At 33.5% G+C, this 16,677-nt stretch overlaps 1 protein-coding gene across 4 annotated transcripts in view; it reads right to left on the bottom strand.

The window, feature by feature from the left end:
- Positions 1-1,676: 1,676 nt before the first annotated feature.
- Positions 1,677-16,677, bottom strand: part of LOC149799203 (von Willebrand factor D and EGF domain-containing protein-like) — a 70,307-nt gene continuing 55,306 nt past the window's right edge. For 3 of the 4 annotated variants that reach the window (XM_089958465.1, XM_089958467.1, XM_089958466.1), the window contains 13 exons: positions 13,644-14,039; positions 13,210-13,292; positions 12,583-12,646; positions 11,787-11,963; positions 11,282-11,493; positions 10,354-10,681; positions 9,552-9,707; positions 8,064-8,235; positions 7,442-7,632; positions 5,726-6,001; positions 5,267-5,375; positions 4,303-4,429; positions 1,677-3,977 (listed from right to left, as the gene is read on the bottom strand). In XM_089958465.1, the coding sequence (XP_089814591.1) occupies positions 3,857-3,977; positions 4,303-4,429; positions 5,267-5,375; positions 5,726-6,001; positions 7,442-7,632; positions 8,064-8,235; positions 9,552-9,707; positions 10,354-10,681; positions 11,282-11,493; positions 11,787-11,963; positions 12,583-12,646; positions 13,210-13,292; positions 13,644-14,039 (2,412 nt within the window). In that variant the 3' untranslated portion in view covers positions 1,677-3,856. Of the gene's footprint in view, positions 3,978-4,302; positions 4,430-5,266; positions 5,376-5,725; positions 6,033-7,441; positions 7,633-8,063; positions 8,236-9,551; positions 9,708-10,353; positions 10,682-11,281; positions 11,494-11,786; positions 11,964-12,582; positions 12,647-13,209; positions 13,293-13,643; positions 14,040-16,677 lie in introns of those variants that run through there. The other variant, XM_089958469.1, reaches the window with a different exon arrangement.

Genomic DNA, 16,677 nt, shown 5'->3' with positions numbered 1-16,677 from the left:
TCCTGTAGGCATGCCGATGGAGACGTAAGTAAATGTATATTTATGTTGCCTACATAAAACACTTGCAGGGTACTCGCTCGCCGACAAGCCAAACAAAAGTGAGAGAGGGATGCAAGATGCAAAATAAAATGTTTAACGTCGATCGTTTGGGTACGATACATAAATATTAGCTCTATTTTACCGACCAGAGGTCTTGTTCAGTTCATAAGCTTTATGTTCTGCAAGTTTTATACCCTGCGATGTCATCACAGTACATCAGTACGTATATCAGCACCATCATTATTTTTATATGTAGCGCATGCATAATTGACCAGTTTCTTTCACCTATTGTAATGTGTCATTGCAGTCTTCTGGTCAATATCAACCTTATATACCTTTTATTTTTTGCGCAGATTTAATAATGTGAATATTTACTAATTAAAAGATTTTTTTCTTCTCCAAATGATACTTATATTTTAACATTTCGTTTACATTTTAATCGTAATCTTTGTACGTGTCGGAGATTCGCTGACTGTTAGGTCCTAACTTAGCCTACGGCTGCTTTTCTGTTTGCATACTCTAAATAATCGGCTTTTGAAAAATTGTTTCATGCATGTCTCCGATTTCGCGGACTGCTCGGTGATTAGGTGTTAAGTGTTAATAATACAACTAATGAGATTTCTTTGGCGGATGTGTTTGGCAATATAAGACACACGTCTACAGCGATTAAAGTCAGGAAGATAACTTTCAAAGCATGATATGCGTTACGAAAACGTAGCCCCCACAAGCAGTGTTTATGATATGTTGCTTACGTCATAATCACAGGAGATAGACAAATAACTTTCTGCCTGGTGAAATATTAAATGGAAAAATTAAGTGTTTTCAGATCATGCTAAAATGTTGGATTGGTCAAAATTATTTTGATGTCTGTTGCCGATGTCAGTGTGTCTATGTAATACCTCTTAAGTACAATTATCAAAATTAGTGACTACAAATCCTTCAGAAGTACCGATCAAGTTTAAATAAAAACAATTACAAATAATCTCGTTTCCATTCATTCATTCATTCTCTCTCTCTCTCTCCCCGAGTCCTAAACAAGTTTCTTTATGTTGTGTTACTTTTATTATAATTGGTCGTGTTCTAAACGTAACGATTCATGACTAGATTATATAAGCATATCAGCCTAGCAGCCCCAACTTTTTATGTATTCATTATGTTGGGCATGTGGAGATAACTCTTGTACATAAAATATTCACTCGATATTTATTTTCGGTTCATGCCATCCGGTTTGCGATTAATGAAAGTACCAAACACTACTCGCCTGATTTTAATCATTTTCTTTAGAAAGGTTTGGACGGTAAACCCTTACTAGAAGCAAATGACGAGCGAAAACCTCGATAGAAACACGATGCATTTCTAGATATAAAAAGGCATCTTGATAGATGCATTTGATAACTGATTCGATTGAGCAAGAGATACTCGATCCATGGATACATGAACAGATGAAGATACATTAGTACATAGTCGTACAGAAATGCAATTAAATAGATATGGAGATACAATATAACATTGGAGAGACAATAGCAAGAGCAGGATTGTATGAGAAGTAAATTTCGGTATTGGTATTCTTGTACAATATTTGCTGAGAGAAACTTCAACAGTAAACTAAAAACCATAATGTAATAAAAAGACGAAAACGTAAAACTTGCTTGTATTTATTAGACACAAAAACCTGTTATAATAATGCATTTACATGCGGCAGAGACAACAAAGAAATGTATGATGTACTTAAAGTAGAACTTGAAATTCACACTATCAATTAATGTAGATATAAGGCCATCCTTCGTGATAAGAATATCATCATGTCTGCAAAGCTTTTCATTGAAGAATATTTCAGAAAACAATTAAGATAAACATATTAATAATACATCAAACTAAAATGCACAAAATGAACATAATATACAATAGATCCAGACACCATATCAATCTTACGAGGTGCAATGAAGCAAATACAATATACACTAATTCTATTTAACGACTTTGAAGACAAATCCACAAATAAAACATATATAATTAATTCGATAATCTTGTTTCTTCACCATATCTTTAGAGGAATATGCTTCCCTGGTTTAGAATATGTTCTATTTCCTTATTGTGATTTCGGAAATCAAAGGCTTTCTGTGAAACAAACGCTTTATGACTGCAAAACTAAGCCTGAAAAATTTATGTCAGATGCCCATCGACTTTGCCGTAGTTCATTTGTAATTTTCCATCCATTACTCATGTAATGATTCAGTTCATTATGTGACAAAATAAATAAATAAAATTACCATTGCTCCCGCTCATTGACGAAACTCTTAGAATTTTTTGTTAATTCATCCAACCTCATACAGAACCATACAAGGACACAAATGAAGATAATTACATAGTATCCATTAAATATAAAGCTGGACGTGGTAACAGCTACCACGACTCTGAGGATTATATCTTAAAGCGTCTTGGGTTGTACTCATCTTTGCAAATATGACGTTTCTAATATATTTCGATGAAGTAAAGACATTTGTATTTCCATTCTTTTAAAATCATTAAGAAATGAGACAATGAGTAAAACTGTTTGAAAAACAAACTATCAAGCAAAAACCGCAAGATTGATTTACAAATGAATACTTCAAGCATCTCATAAGCAAAGCAGATATAAGTATGAAAAAGAGAGACAGAGGTAGGCATGAAAGAGACAGATATATATATATATATATATATATATATATATATATATATATATATATATATATATATATATATGAATGAGAGAGACAGAGATAGGTATGAAACAGTGAGACAGAGAGATGTATGATTAAGACAGAGCTATAGGCATGAATGAGACAGGCATATACAGGTATAAATGAGACAGGCAGAGATAAGAATGATTGAGAGAGACAGGGATCAGTATGAATAAGAAAGACTGCCATCTATATGCATCAGAGAGACAGGGATATGTATGAATATGAGACAGATATGTAAGTATACGAGAGGCAGAAATCTGTATGAATAAGAGAGACAGGGAAAGGTATGAATGAGAGAGCAGAGGTAGGTACGAATATGAAAGACAGAGATGGGTTGAAAAAGAGAAACAGAGATAGTCATGAATGAGAGAGACCGAGATAGGTATGAAGGAGGGAGACGGTTATGATGGAGGAAGTCATAGATCGATAAGAACAAATTGAAACAATCTTTATAACATTGAAGTCATTATAATTCTGTGTCTGGATTGCGAATACGTTTAGCTCAGTCGATATTGCTTTCAAGAGACTGCTGAAGGTGAAGATCGAAAATGTAAGCTTTCAATTAAAGAAACAGGTGAAACTAAACCATTACGTCGGTTTAAGTCTTGAAAAATATATGACAAATAAGAATCCATAGAATACACACAATATATAAAGAAAAGCAATGTTAAACGATTATCTAGATATAGCTAACCAACAAAACTAAAAGTCAGAATAATTATAAAACGGCAATGTATGTACAGCGTTTAGTCATAATGTATACTTGTTATAAAATAATTAAGGTGTTTACAATGTTACCTCATTATATAATTAGAACCAAATTTCATAAAACTAGTATGATTTGGTCCATTATCATTTAATGAACAATTGTTTATGCTAAAATCTGTTTGGAGCATTATCAGTTTCCGGCATTACAAGTTCATTCGTAGTAAAAAAAATTATATTTATATGCATGCTAAAATGTCAAACGGGTTTTAGTAAACGTCTCCCTGTTTGTATTATATCACACCCCGTGCAAATATTTGAAACTGCATTCTAGGAATTAGTACCAGGTGTCCGGTGTTTTCAATATCTTTACGATAAAAGATTTTTTCTCATTCTGTCCCTCGTCCACTTTCCCGCAGACTCTGCTGACTGCAAAACGTCAACGTCTTATCTAATTTGCTGTTGTCAGCCATTATTACTGTTGCATTCCCATCAAAATGCCCAGCAATCCTGAAGAAAATGAAGTTAATACTCTTCCAATAACAAAGCAAAACTTAAAGAGAAATAATATTGATCAATAGAGGTTACAAAAAGGAAACAAAGACCAAAATTCGTCCTGAAATTAGAGCAAATAAAACACGATTTGTGAAGGATAGAAAATGAAAAACAATATGATCATGCAAAGAAAGATTATTTCCATTTATTTGCATATATCCTCATTTCATGATCTCGCAAAGAAGGTACAAATGTTTAAAGTGGCTTTGCAGTAAAATAAAACGTCCACTCATTATCACTATAAGTTTTGTTTTGCATGGTATTAAAGATGCATCCCTACCTTTTCTTCTTCTGAACCCAACACTTGAAGATGATTAATGCAGCAATTACAGCTACAATCACAAGTACGACAACGCATACAGAAACTATTATTGTAGTCGGTGAATCAGTGATTCCGCTTGTACATCCTGCAAACAATTAAAATATATTTTATTCAAAGTAGAATAGATTTGTAGGCCACAGCTTACATTTTAGTTCGGTTGCAAATTTTTTCAGTAGCACTTGTACTTTGAATGGTCATAATGCTGAACCTAACTAATGTTGCCAAGCTGTGCTATTCTGATAGACGTTAGCTTAGCCACCCACCCATCAATTCTAATTAACACCCAAATTAGTATCAATATCACTAAGTTCCAGTTCATGGACACGATAATAAATGTTATTCACATAAATCGTTACCTTCTTGTGTAAGTTTGTTTAGTTACATTTATACCGTACTTATGAAGCAAGTAGGAATGGCCAAGAACGTGCCCTGTTTCTTTGTAAATTCTACCAGTAGAAGTTATTAACTGTTTAATTAGATTATGTTCATGTTTGATATTATATCCATTAAACAGACCTAGACCTGGCAAAAAATTCATTAAATGACTTCAAACATTTGGTGTGGTTGACTTTGTTTGCAGAAAATCCGCCAAAAAATAATTATAATTATCTGCTTGATAATCCAGACCATTATTCCTCTGGTGCCTATTTACTAATGTTTATCTCCCTTGTACGATATATATTTGTCCCTGTTAGCAGTTCCAGGATAGTAACTGGGTTTTATTTATATGCATATATCGCGAGCTTTTTACAATTAAACGAGAATAGCTTCATGTGATATTTGATCAATACGTTACATTAATATACATTATTCAAATTTATAAGGAATAACCTAATTTGTTGATATAATCCCGATAAATTTACAATTACATTTACAAATAAACTTTGGAAAATATTTTTAATGTAAAAAGTTTTACATTTACCATTAGACCAAGAATAAGGGTCGAGGGAAGGCAAACATCTTCTGCAACCATCGGATGTATCTCTTTCGCCTTCACTGTAGCACGCGTCTCCTACATAGCACGTTCCGGCCTTAATAAAGAGAACAAAACTACATTATATTTTTTCACTTATTAGCTATGCTACTTTAACAACGGAAATAGAATATTTTTAACACTTTTGATACTTAAACAATTTGTAATATTCCGTTGTAATGTGGTATCACATCAAAATAATATAAGTGTATTTATCTGGTAATAACACGATTAATTACTAATTTCATAACTTTAAAGCAATTAATGGAAATAATATTTCCAAGAAGTTTTACCTCCGAATCAATGATAAGTAACACACACAGACATGCATATGATACATGTTGAAGAAAATATTTCAAAGATTTTAAGGATAATAAAAAATCGAATGTACAATTCGTTTGCACGTACCAGAAGATAAAATACGTATCCATCCGTACTGTTGTAGACACCTTGGCATTTTGAGTCATAAATATAATAGGTTTGAGTAGGGCCATAGTTGGTGCCATCGTTCGTCAAAGACACCCTTGTCCCTGTGACAAATGGCATCGAGCTGTTGTCATTACTTGTCGATCGCCTTCGTCTGGAGCCGCAAGGTACATTTATTTCCGCCTCAAAAGGATTTATAATGGTCAGATTTTCCATTGTTGTTGTATTTTCAATTAAAATAGTTCCATTGATGTATATCTGCAATGTTGATACCGCTTAAACATCAGTTCTGTATATTGTAGAGACATGGAAAGTATATATATTTGAGCATTTGTTTTGACACGTGATGAGGGTAATTTTTAACAGAAAGATAAGGAAAACACTTTCAAAATTGCATAAAGTTATACAATTCACTGAAAAGATGGGTAAGGTATAATATCGAACGTACGTCTGAACATGATATATATGTATTCAGGATATTTGCGACGACGCATTATTTAACTCTTAAACTGAAAAGCTAGCACACCGCATTGTTGTGTTCATCTGTTTAAATGAAATTATGCCTTCTAAAAGACCATAATTTATTCAATGATTTTTTGTGTGCTCATTATTGCAATGATTGATTTAAAATTGATGTTTTTATCCTAAGTTCTACTTTCAGGTAGATAGCCTGTACCCAACATCAGAAATAATGTGTTTTATAAATGGTCAAAATGCAGTGTATGAAATACATATGACGCCTACATTTTATGAGTCCACATTTTATGAGTCCACATGCCCATTTCTGTATATATGACGCTTCAAGCTTGAGTATTTATCTTTTGTATTCAATGAAACAATTTAAGTTTATTGTGTGCGCGTGAACGCGGAAGATTTATAAGAGATATATATGTAAACACACACACACACACACACACACACACACACACACACACACACATATATATATGAAAGCTGAAGTTCTTCTGCATGAGAAGTAATATTAGTAATTAGTACTCGATTCTTCGATCGATGTTGGCCTATCCACATGTATCGGAGTTAGTTATGCTTATGATAGAGTACATGATTTTTATGCAGTTTTTATTGCTGTTTTCATTGCTACCCATATATAATATCATTTGTTTTGTTGGATTTCATTTGTTAGCCGTTTATGACGGATTTCATGACACCTTATTTTTATTACGGATTAACTTCCCAGCGTACAAATTTTATCTTGGTTGTTTTCCCCCCAGCAAACGATATTTCAGTATGTGGAGGCGTTTAACTAAAACCGAATTAGGGTCCGCTATTCGCTTCATTAGGTGAAATACGTAGTTTTGGAAAACATTTTGCACGTTTTTGTAAAATTGGGTCTAAAAGCAGTATTATGTCGTCATGTAAAGAACTTAACTTAGCCAATAAAAATGCAATTACCGAACGTTTTAAATGAACACGATTGTCTTTCTCATCAACCAAATATTTATAAGAGGTTTAACTGACCGATTGGATATTCCCTGCCTCCTTCAAGAACTGTAAACTCTAAACAATGATGTGAGATAGGTTGGATCATATTTCATGCATTGACAACAATCAGGATAGCTGTACTTTAAACGAAATGATCACAAATTGAAATATGTGTCGTAAAATTATGAAGAAAATGAGACACGTTTGCTGGGAAAATAAAGATTAGAGAAACGTTAAAAATGTCGAATTTCCTACCTGAAATCCTTGAAGATTTTGTTTAGTTTTTCCCTTTACAAATCGAGACCCGTATATTGGAATTTCTCCACAGCAAACATCTGTATTCTTTTGACACAGTCCACCAGCATACGTGTCTTCTACTACAGGATGGTCTCGCAATGACACGGAACAATCTTCCTCGATGTACTGTTCATGACAAATGCATGATCCTGCCAATCCAATTATAAACAATTAATAGGCATAGAATACTACAGTCTGTCTGCTTAGAATTCATAACATGAAGAAATTGAATTCGGCACAATATTTCGTTTAAAATTTGAAATAGACTGAATAGAAAGGATCGCAGAAAACTGTTAAGATTTTATTCAAGATTATCCAGTAGAGGAAATCTTCAAAATCTAGCCACGAAATGGATTAGCCACTAATTTTGTTGGAGGCCAAGCTCATTTTATCGTAGAATCTGTGCTCAAAATGATGCCACAGTTTTCAGTAATTTTGATGTGATTAATTAACACGGATATGTGCAATTTTAAATGTTACAGGAATGGTTTTTGCGTGTACAAAAGATTCAAGATCTATGAATGTGGCCAAAGCAAGCGTGGCATACTAGATTATTAATGCATACCATTATATTACCTACCATTAACACAATTCCCGTGGTTATTACAGTTGTTAATGCATGCCATTGCGCGGAACGATTCAACTACTTGCGGGTTTTCCTCTCTGAAAGTACTGTTACGTCGTATTTCCTCGTCAACTTCGGACCTGTAGGTCTCACAGTGGAGACTTGCCAGAGACATATTTCCAGTGTACTGAAGAACAGAAAGGTGTAAATCATCGATCTAAATATAATCATCATTCTAAAGTGTTCACCATTATGCCAGCACTTTTCTGTTTCAGAATATTACATGTGCAAATGAGTAATTTTTTATTTTATGCATGGAAAAGGATGACATATCTAAAATCAAATATCAAGTATTAAAGCAAACAGCAATTATACAACAAAATATTTAAACGATACACACTAGAAAAAATTCAGAATGTTTGTTAGGTTCATTACATATTATCGCCGCATATATCAAAGACGATTCAAAATATTTCCCTTTCTATTTCGTTATGCTCTTATTTTCACAGCTTACTGTCGTTAGGGTAGTATATTTTCGATCACAAACTTAAATTTTCCACTATGGTAATAAAGTAGAGCTAAGTTATTGCGATAAATGTTCAATGCTTTGGTTACAATGATACTGGTTTGGATCACTAGAAACGATATGTGACGAATTCGATAATAAACGCAAGCTTTATGATCAACATCTTCATCAGAGTCATCATAATCACTGTTCTATATCAACTTGAAATTAGTTTAAATTTCTCGTCTCAATGATATGTGTGTGTGATTTGGATTTTTAACATAGCTTTATTAAAATGTTCAGTCATATCGCTACGATTTCTGCAGTGTTTTAATTTATAGTGACGTCTGGCACTGGGTCATCATGCCGCAGATATGTAGCATGATGTGCACCAGCATGATGCCCCAGTGCTAGACATCACATTATCCTGACACCAGGCGGACCAGTCCTAACACTAACCTCTTAATGCTGAGCGCCAAGCGAGACAGCTGTTAGTACCATTTTTATAAGTCGTTAGTATGACTCAGCCAGGGATCGAACCCATAACCTCCCGCATCCGAGGCGGATGCTCTAACCACTAGGCCACCGGAGCGGTCCGTATCAATGATTTTTAGTTATATAATTACATTCAAATATGCTCAGGACGCTTAGGAAAGGCAAACAACTTGTAAGTTTTAGAAGTCCTTTTCCGTTCATTAGCTCATATGTTTGACACATCTGTAAAACTTCATCATCATCATCAGCAGCAGCAGGATTATATTTGCCATTACATTTTCCTCCTACTTGTCATCATCATCATTCACATATTAATTGTTTTTATTTTTTCTCCTCTGCAATTTCTTTTTCGTATATAATATATCTTTGAAAAACTCTTCATTAATTGATGATTTTATTTTTTTCGTATAGAAGAAACTGTTAATGACGTTATTTTTATGACATAAAAACGGCCATTTTATCGACAAGCACGTTTAAGATAATATGTGGCCATTTGTACCTACCGTATAATCAAGAGCACAATTTGTAATGGAACTGTTCTTGGAGTCCTGATTACTGTTTGGTAAGCTGTTTTCAAACAAGGATGTTGTACAGTTACCACTGAAGAAACGTGTACACTCATCTAATGCCTCCTCTAATGTGATATTTGATGTTGATCTCTGTGAAAAAAAGAACTAATACACTTAGATATTTTTGGCTCATTCAAGACTAGTATGTTTAAGGCAGCAACATGCAAAGCTCTTATTAGGCCTTGTAGTCTATTGATTATGAAATAGTTCTCCAAATTATTTACGCTGGGTAATTCTTACAGTTAATATGATGATGAGGCACCAGTTACTGACAGAAGTAAGGGCAATGTCTATCGACACTAATAGAAGTTTAGTTAAGTGCGTGACAACAAAATGTGGAACGTTATTTCAAAAAATAGATAGTATGTGCGGTACACAGTTCCAGCAGTTACAAAAAAAAATCAAAACAGGAAATATTGAGAGATCCAAAATTTTCAGTCCGTAAATCTCAAGGAGGTGATTACAGCAGTTCTCTTCTAGGTGCTGGCCAACGTATTATTTGTATTTTCAAATGCTAAAACGCTCTGCTCTGTAACAAGGAAACGTTGAAATAGACTTTTAAAAAGACAAAGAAAGGCCAAACAAACCTGTATGATATCCATTGCTAATGAATTCAGTATGAAATTGGGTTTGGTTTCTAATTTAAAAGCACACGCTGCAGAAAATTCATTATAAAGAATTATAGTTCTAAATCCGTTACTTCTAAAATGTAAAGAATATTGGTATCTAAAATTACCTTTACTATATTATGAGCCATAACATCAGAGCCCATAATTCCTTTCCTCAGTATTCTCTCTATCTCTCTGGATATTGATTGTTTCGACCTTTTTGTTCTGATATTACAAGTTTGGTATGGTGTACCAGGTACATCTGGCTTTTTGGTACATGATGAAGATACGCTAGCTGAACATAGTGGTACAAACGGGTCTCCAGATGCAGAACTTGATGGTGTAGTCGAGTTAAACGCAGCAATACAAACACAAAAGAGTGAACTCTGGTCCCACAGTTGTGACAAATCAGGATGATGATTCCGAGGGTCAAAGTAGGAGTCTTCATTCCCTATTCTATAATAATAATAATAATAATAATAATAATATAAGCATTGTGCTTGATCTACATCAACAATAGCAAATAACAAAGACCACTATTCATCATCATCATTATCGTCATCATAACAATGATGATCATGATGATTTTAAAAAGTTAAAGTTATCGAAATGGTAAATAACCTTTAACATGTAACATGTATCAAATGAACCTTTATGTTTAGAAGAACATTTAATAAATCGAAATTTCACGGTTTAGAATCGATGGAATTATCGTTGGTCAATCGAAATTTCACGGTTTAGAATCGAGGGAATTATCATTGGTCAATCGAAATTTCACGGTTTAGAATCGATGGAATTATCGTTGGTCGAGTAACTTAAAAGAGATCTCGTATTTATAAAGTATATAAGATGATTATTTCTCAGTTACTTTATGATAATTTCTCATTTACTGCAAACCCATGCTTTTCACACTTGATGTTTCAAATTGGCTATTTGTATATTCATGGCAACATATTGAAATCGGAGCACATCATATACACTAGAAACAAATGTATGTATCATGTCTGCATTTCCTTGTTACCTAGAACTATCTACCCATGCTTCGTGTCTATTTACCTCCAAGATATCGAGAAGACATTATTGTCCATCTCAATACCTCCAGACGGCGTAAAAAAGTCATCATCTTGATTATCGTTCAGTACACCGCACAGACCTTGTGTTTCATATATATCCTTCACAGACGGGTAGATAATCAAATTTAACGTCGATTCGTATCCCCACCAGTTATTGATTGTAACGGAGGTCATGGTTCCCAGTGGCATGTAGATCTTCAATTAAAAAATCAATATAAAACACAAAATACGTGAACTTTTGACTCACATGTGCAGTGACAGGACATACTGAGCAATATAAATGCAGTGACATGACCGACTGAGCGATACAATACTAAGCAGGCAGTATTAAGTCTCAGTTAAAAGTTCTGTTGTAATTATTAACGAGAGTTAAGTTGCAATTCGTCGGAGAACATTGATGTATTTAATGCCATGGATTTTGCCCTGACAACGTTAGAATTGCCATTTAATTCAATAGTAAATTAAATAGTTTATGTACGAATGTTTACCTGATACGAATATGGAGTTATTTGTCTGACATCCAGTATGTTCTCTTTGCACGAAACATATTTTATAAGACCTGGGCTTCTGCAAAGGTCAATCAAAAATATATCCCCTCCTGCTCGGACAGCCACGGCGCATGCGCATGTTGCGACACTATTGCACTGTTTTGTCTTCATCTGAACCTGGAAAATATGTCAAACTGGTGAAAGCCTATGGGTGATAGAAAAGGCAATTTAATCTGACGACATAAACCTATTACTTTTGATAGAAGCAAAGTTGGATACAAGTGAGATGATAGATAATAGTTAGGACATTCAGCTTATACTTATGCCTTTAGTATATGTCCTGCACTTGGTATGATATTATCTTTATAGAATAAATGTCTTGTATATAAATGCTACATGCCATATAGTCTTTGCCAACGGATATCATTTTATTTACAAAGGTCTAACAAGAAAACGAATTCTAAAATAAATTAATAAAAAATGGCATTTCCTTATTGGAAGATCCAGGCCTCCTCTGACACTCCATTGATTACAATGTTTGTTATATTTCTGGAATTGCACCACAATCACTGCAAATGTGTTGTATCAGTCCCTATTATACAAGGGACCGTTCAACAAACAGAGACTAACAAAAGATAAATCTGACGAAAGACAGTATCATTATTAATTACAATAATGAAGCCAAATAACTGGAAAATAAACTGAAATGTAATACTATATAACGTATGAACTCTTCACAGAGTTAAAACTTTAAGTTCCTTTACGAAAGCTTCAAATTTTTAAAGGTACGTTTTACCTCTTGTTTGCTTGAATTGTGACGGTACATCACAAAGACTCCCACGTTTTGATTTTCGTAATATCTGGAAAACAATATTTTAACGTGGTTTCTCAAAACTTAAAAAGAAACATTTTTCAAGAATATTAAAGCATAATAAATTAAAAGTTCCTGAAAATCGCCATAAAATACTTCCATGGTATGGAATCATCAAGTGTCATTTTTTCTGTTTGTTTCGAAATATTATTGAATCTATTCGTCATTTGTTAAAAAAAGACCGTCGATTTTGGGGGAAACAAATATGGGAGATTTAAATGCTACTTCATTGCTTGGATGTTTGGAACTTTGATATTTTCGTAGGAAAATATGAAAATATGAAAAAGATTCGGATGAATGTAGTAGAGTAAATATAAAATGGCAGAACGCTTTACACCAACTTAAGTTACATTTATAGTACCAAATTTCTTTCGGGAGAAGCGTTAGAGCACATGACAAAGAACGATCCATTGTTCACGTCTGAAACTTAACATCAAAAGTTGGCAGTCTGTATGGTTCACTACACGTCTGAATCAAATCGAATTCGAATATCCAGATCAAGAAGATGAAGTAGAAGCAGAATGAATGTACGAACTGTACGACTGTACATACCTTCCATCAAACGATTTCATATGTGGGTCTACATATGAGTAGCACATCTTTGCTTGCCATGCTGTCTCATATGTCGATGTAACCTAAAAGCAAGGTAGTAAAGCTTCATATTTATCAATACAAAGATCTTTTCCATTTTATTACTTCATTTAGAGCAAAACTTTAAAATATACATTATTTCAGAATAATTACTTTGGATGTAAGTTGTCTTGCACATTTGGAGGAAAACGAATACTATCTTAAATAGTTAATAATGAATTCATCAAAGCAAACTACTTCTGGTGAATCTTACCTTTTTATGAAAAGTATACATTGACACATTTAGGCAACAGAAAATTGATATATTTATAAAAATAATATATAAAAATAAAACTTAAAACAAAGGCAGGAGCTGATAACCACAACCAATTAAATATTGCCAGTTAATTACTTACAATTACGTCATTGAGATAGTTCCCCTGTACAATATCATTCAGCCCTGTGCCTCCAGTCAGAAGTTTTAAGACGAATCTATTCCGTCCAGGATGATAATCAGTTGGATCCTTGGTAGTTATTATCATCTCCGTAACATTGTCATAACGTGCTCCTTCTGTCCACTGGTGATGATAAAAACCAGGGATTTCAACTCCACATTTCTGACTTTCTTTCACTGATATGCTGCTACCGTCACAGTTATAGGAATCGTCTGGATCAAACATATGAACTGATAACAAACATTGGGCCAGAGGGTTTAGATAGTCAGCCTTCGAGGAACATCCGATCGGGAATGTAGGCTGTAGCTTTATAGTTGCCGTCTTTCCTTGTACAATATTCACTGTTGGATTCAGCACCTTCAAAGGAGAGATTCACGTATGAGAGATGATCTAAATGCTTGTGGACAAAGCGTATGGATAGCAAAACCAATATCGAGCTACCTAAATCAATCTTTGTCCTGTGCTTAATTAAATATTTCAAAATAATTTGTTAGGTTTGGTGCCAGTGATTCTGCCTGCGTCTATAAATATAGCAACTTCTTCTTTGTCATATGGAATGCCGCTGCAGCTAAAATAAAAGTGTCGATTTTAAGATTTTGCATTATTGTGCTTTTAACAGCAATTTGGATAAGTATAAATCACGCGAAAATTTAATAATGCATTAAAAAAGGGCGCGCTTGAACTGTGAGTTGACGTTGTTAGAAAACCGCTTTATTGGATTCGATAGATAGCATGCAAAAATAAACCTCGAGAAGATCGATGGGGGAAGAGACATTTGGAGTAATGTGCCCTGACTAGAGACGAAACACTGCAGTCAAACCGGGCTAAGCTGTCGGAATTCCTAATGCAACCTAAGGCATTATAATCAAATATGCTATTATAAACATTCTCACTGATAATTTCCTACAACGGTTGGACATGTTACAGCAGTCTTCGATGATGTCATTTATTGAGTGATTTCTCTATTTTATGAAATGTTGGTGACATCCATGACAACATTTAGTACTGAGGTCCCCATCGAAACCATATCCACATCATTAAGATTAGAAATGCATTAATTATATCTGTTTTAAGAGTTATTTGAATTCGAATTTATTAAAGCAACATTTAATTTACAAATAAAGGCCAATAAGTAATATCAAACAAGTAAATGTATAACATCAAAACATCTATGCCAAATTATATAATAGACATGCCAAATTATCTAAGTGATTATCTTAAATGTCGATAAACACTACAACAAAAACTATGTTTCATTTACATATAATTTGAGGATATGAAGAGCTTGAACGCTGTACAAGAGCAACCTTCCTTCTCTCACATCTGTGTAACAATTGCTCAATTATGGCTATTTCAAAAAAATACGATTCATTGAATTTACCTCTTCAATTGCAATTTTAAATTTATTTTGATAACAATATAATTAGAAAATCAAAATCTGATATTCGTTTATAGATAGGAACCAGCAACTCTCGCATTATAGTGATAATATTTAGCTGGAAATTACACGCATTCGACATTCACTGAGTAACAAAAGTACATTTGTGGTCGAAAATTCAGGCCTTTTGCAAAGCTGTAAAGTTCATCAAAATCAAAGACTATTTTATAATAATAATAATAATAATAATAATAATAATAATCATAATCATAATAATCTTTATTTGTAATATAGGCCGTCGTCCCAGATAATTACATGCATGTATTAAATATATGGTTCAACCACAAAACATAATGATGCTATGATTAACGCACCGATTCTCTCACTTTTAACGATTTTGCTAGACAAACAGCAAAATTATGTAGGATATTAAAATTGTTATTAATCATTTAGATAAAGGTAAACCATGTGATTTGCATTACAGTGAATGTATGAAGGTACTTAGGCTTTTCTCAAATTACCATACATGGGACATGGGGCAAAGTGAAACTCATCTTCCATATCTGCACAAAAAGGCACAATCTTTCAAAAAAGAGAATATTTATATACCTACCTAAATTTACCATCATGGGAAAGCTTTCATTTCTAGACATGCATAGCAGGCTAACACTGTACAAAGAGTTCAAATAATCCATGTAGTATTGACAACCCAGATTGTTTCTTATCTGATTATAAAATCGTAATCTATCCATTGAATTTAAATCTCCATTTAGATCTTGTTGAAAAATATCTTGACAGCGTTGTTTAAATATAACGAAAATATTTTCTAGCCCACCCCAGATTAAACCAAACTTCTCCCATTCCGTATGAAAACAGTGGATTCTTGACTTTATTCACCCAACAGTCACAGTGTTCGCCCCATGTCAATTGTAGGTTAGAGCTTTGCTCTGGAAGTCTATCATCAGTCATCTTTAATAGTTTGAACTAGCACTTAAGAATTCTTACATATCTTACTACTTGCATTGGCATTCTACCCAATTTATTATAGGCTTGTTGTGTGTTTTGTAATACCAAGAATATATTTGCCAAATGAGGTATGCACATCTTTAATATCAATTGGTTTAAAGAAACACCAGACTTCCGGTCCATAATTAAAAAATTGATGCCATTTTAATATCAAATATTTGGAATAGAGCTTTTGTAGACAGTTTACCAAAGCGATTGAGTCTAACCTTCAAACTATAAAGTGACTTTGCCGCTTGTGTTGCTGACGTTTTTTGACACATATACCATAAATTTGTAGAAGAGAATACACAAGCAAGATATCTATAACACGATACCATCCCTATCACGCAATCACCAAAATACCATCTTTCATATCTTTTTAAATATCTCTCTTTTCGAGACACAAAAAATTTAGTTTTCTTTCCAGGTTTATCTTCAGATGTTGAAGTAATTTTTTAATTTATTGAGAATTCTTTGAAGTTGAGTAGCAGTTTTGGCAAAGGAAACCAAGTCATCAGCGTACAACGATGCAAATAAATTGGCAAATTCTAGTTTTACACCGTTATTATGGTCAGAAATGTGTTTCATTAAATCAATAAGGAATAATGAAAA

Source organism: Sinohyriopsis cumingii, chromosome 5 (assembly GCF_028554795.1).
Source record: "Sinohyriopsis cumingii isolate HCF-2022 chromosome 5, ASM2855479v2, whole genome shotgun sequence".
NCBI lineage: Eukaryota > Metazoa > Mollusca > Bivalvia > Unionida > Unionidae > Sinohyriopsis > Sinohyriopsis cumingii.
The sequence above is the reverse complement of the archived record's forward strand: the minus strand, read 5'-3'. Positions and strand labels throughout refer to the sequence as shown.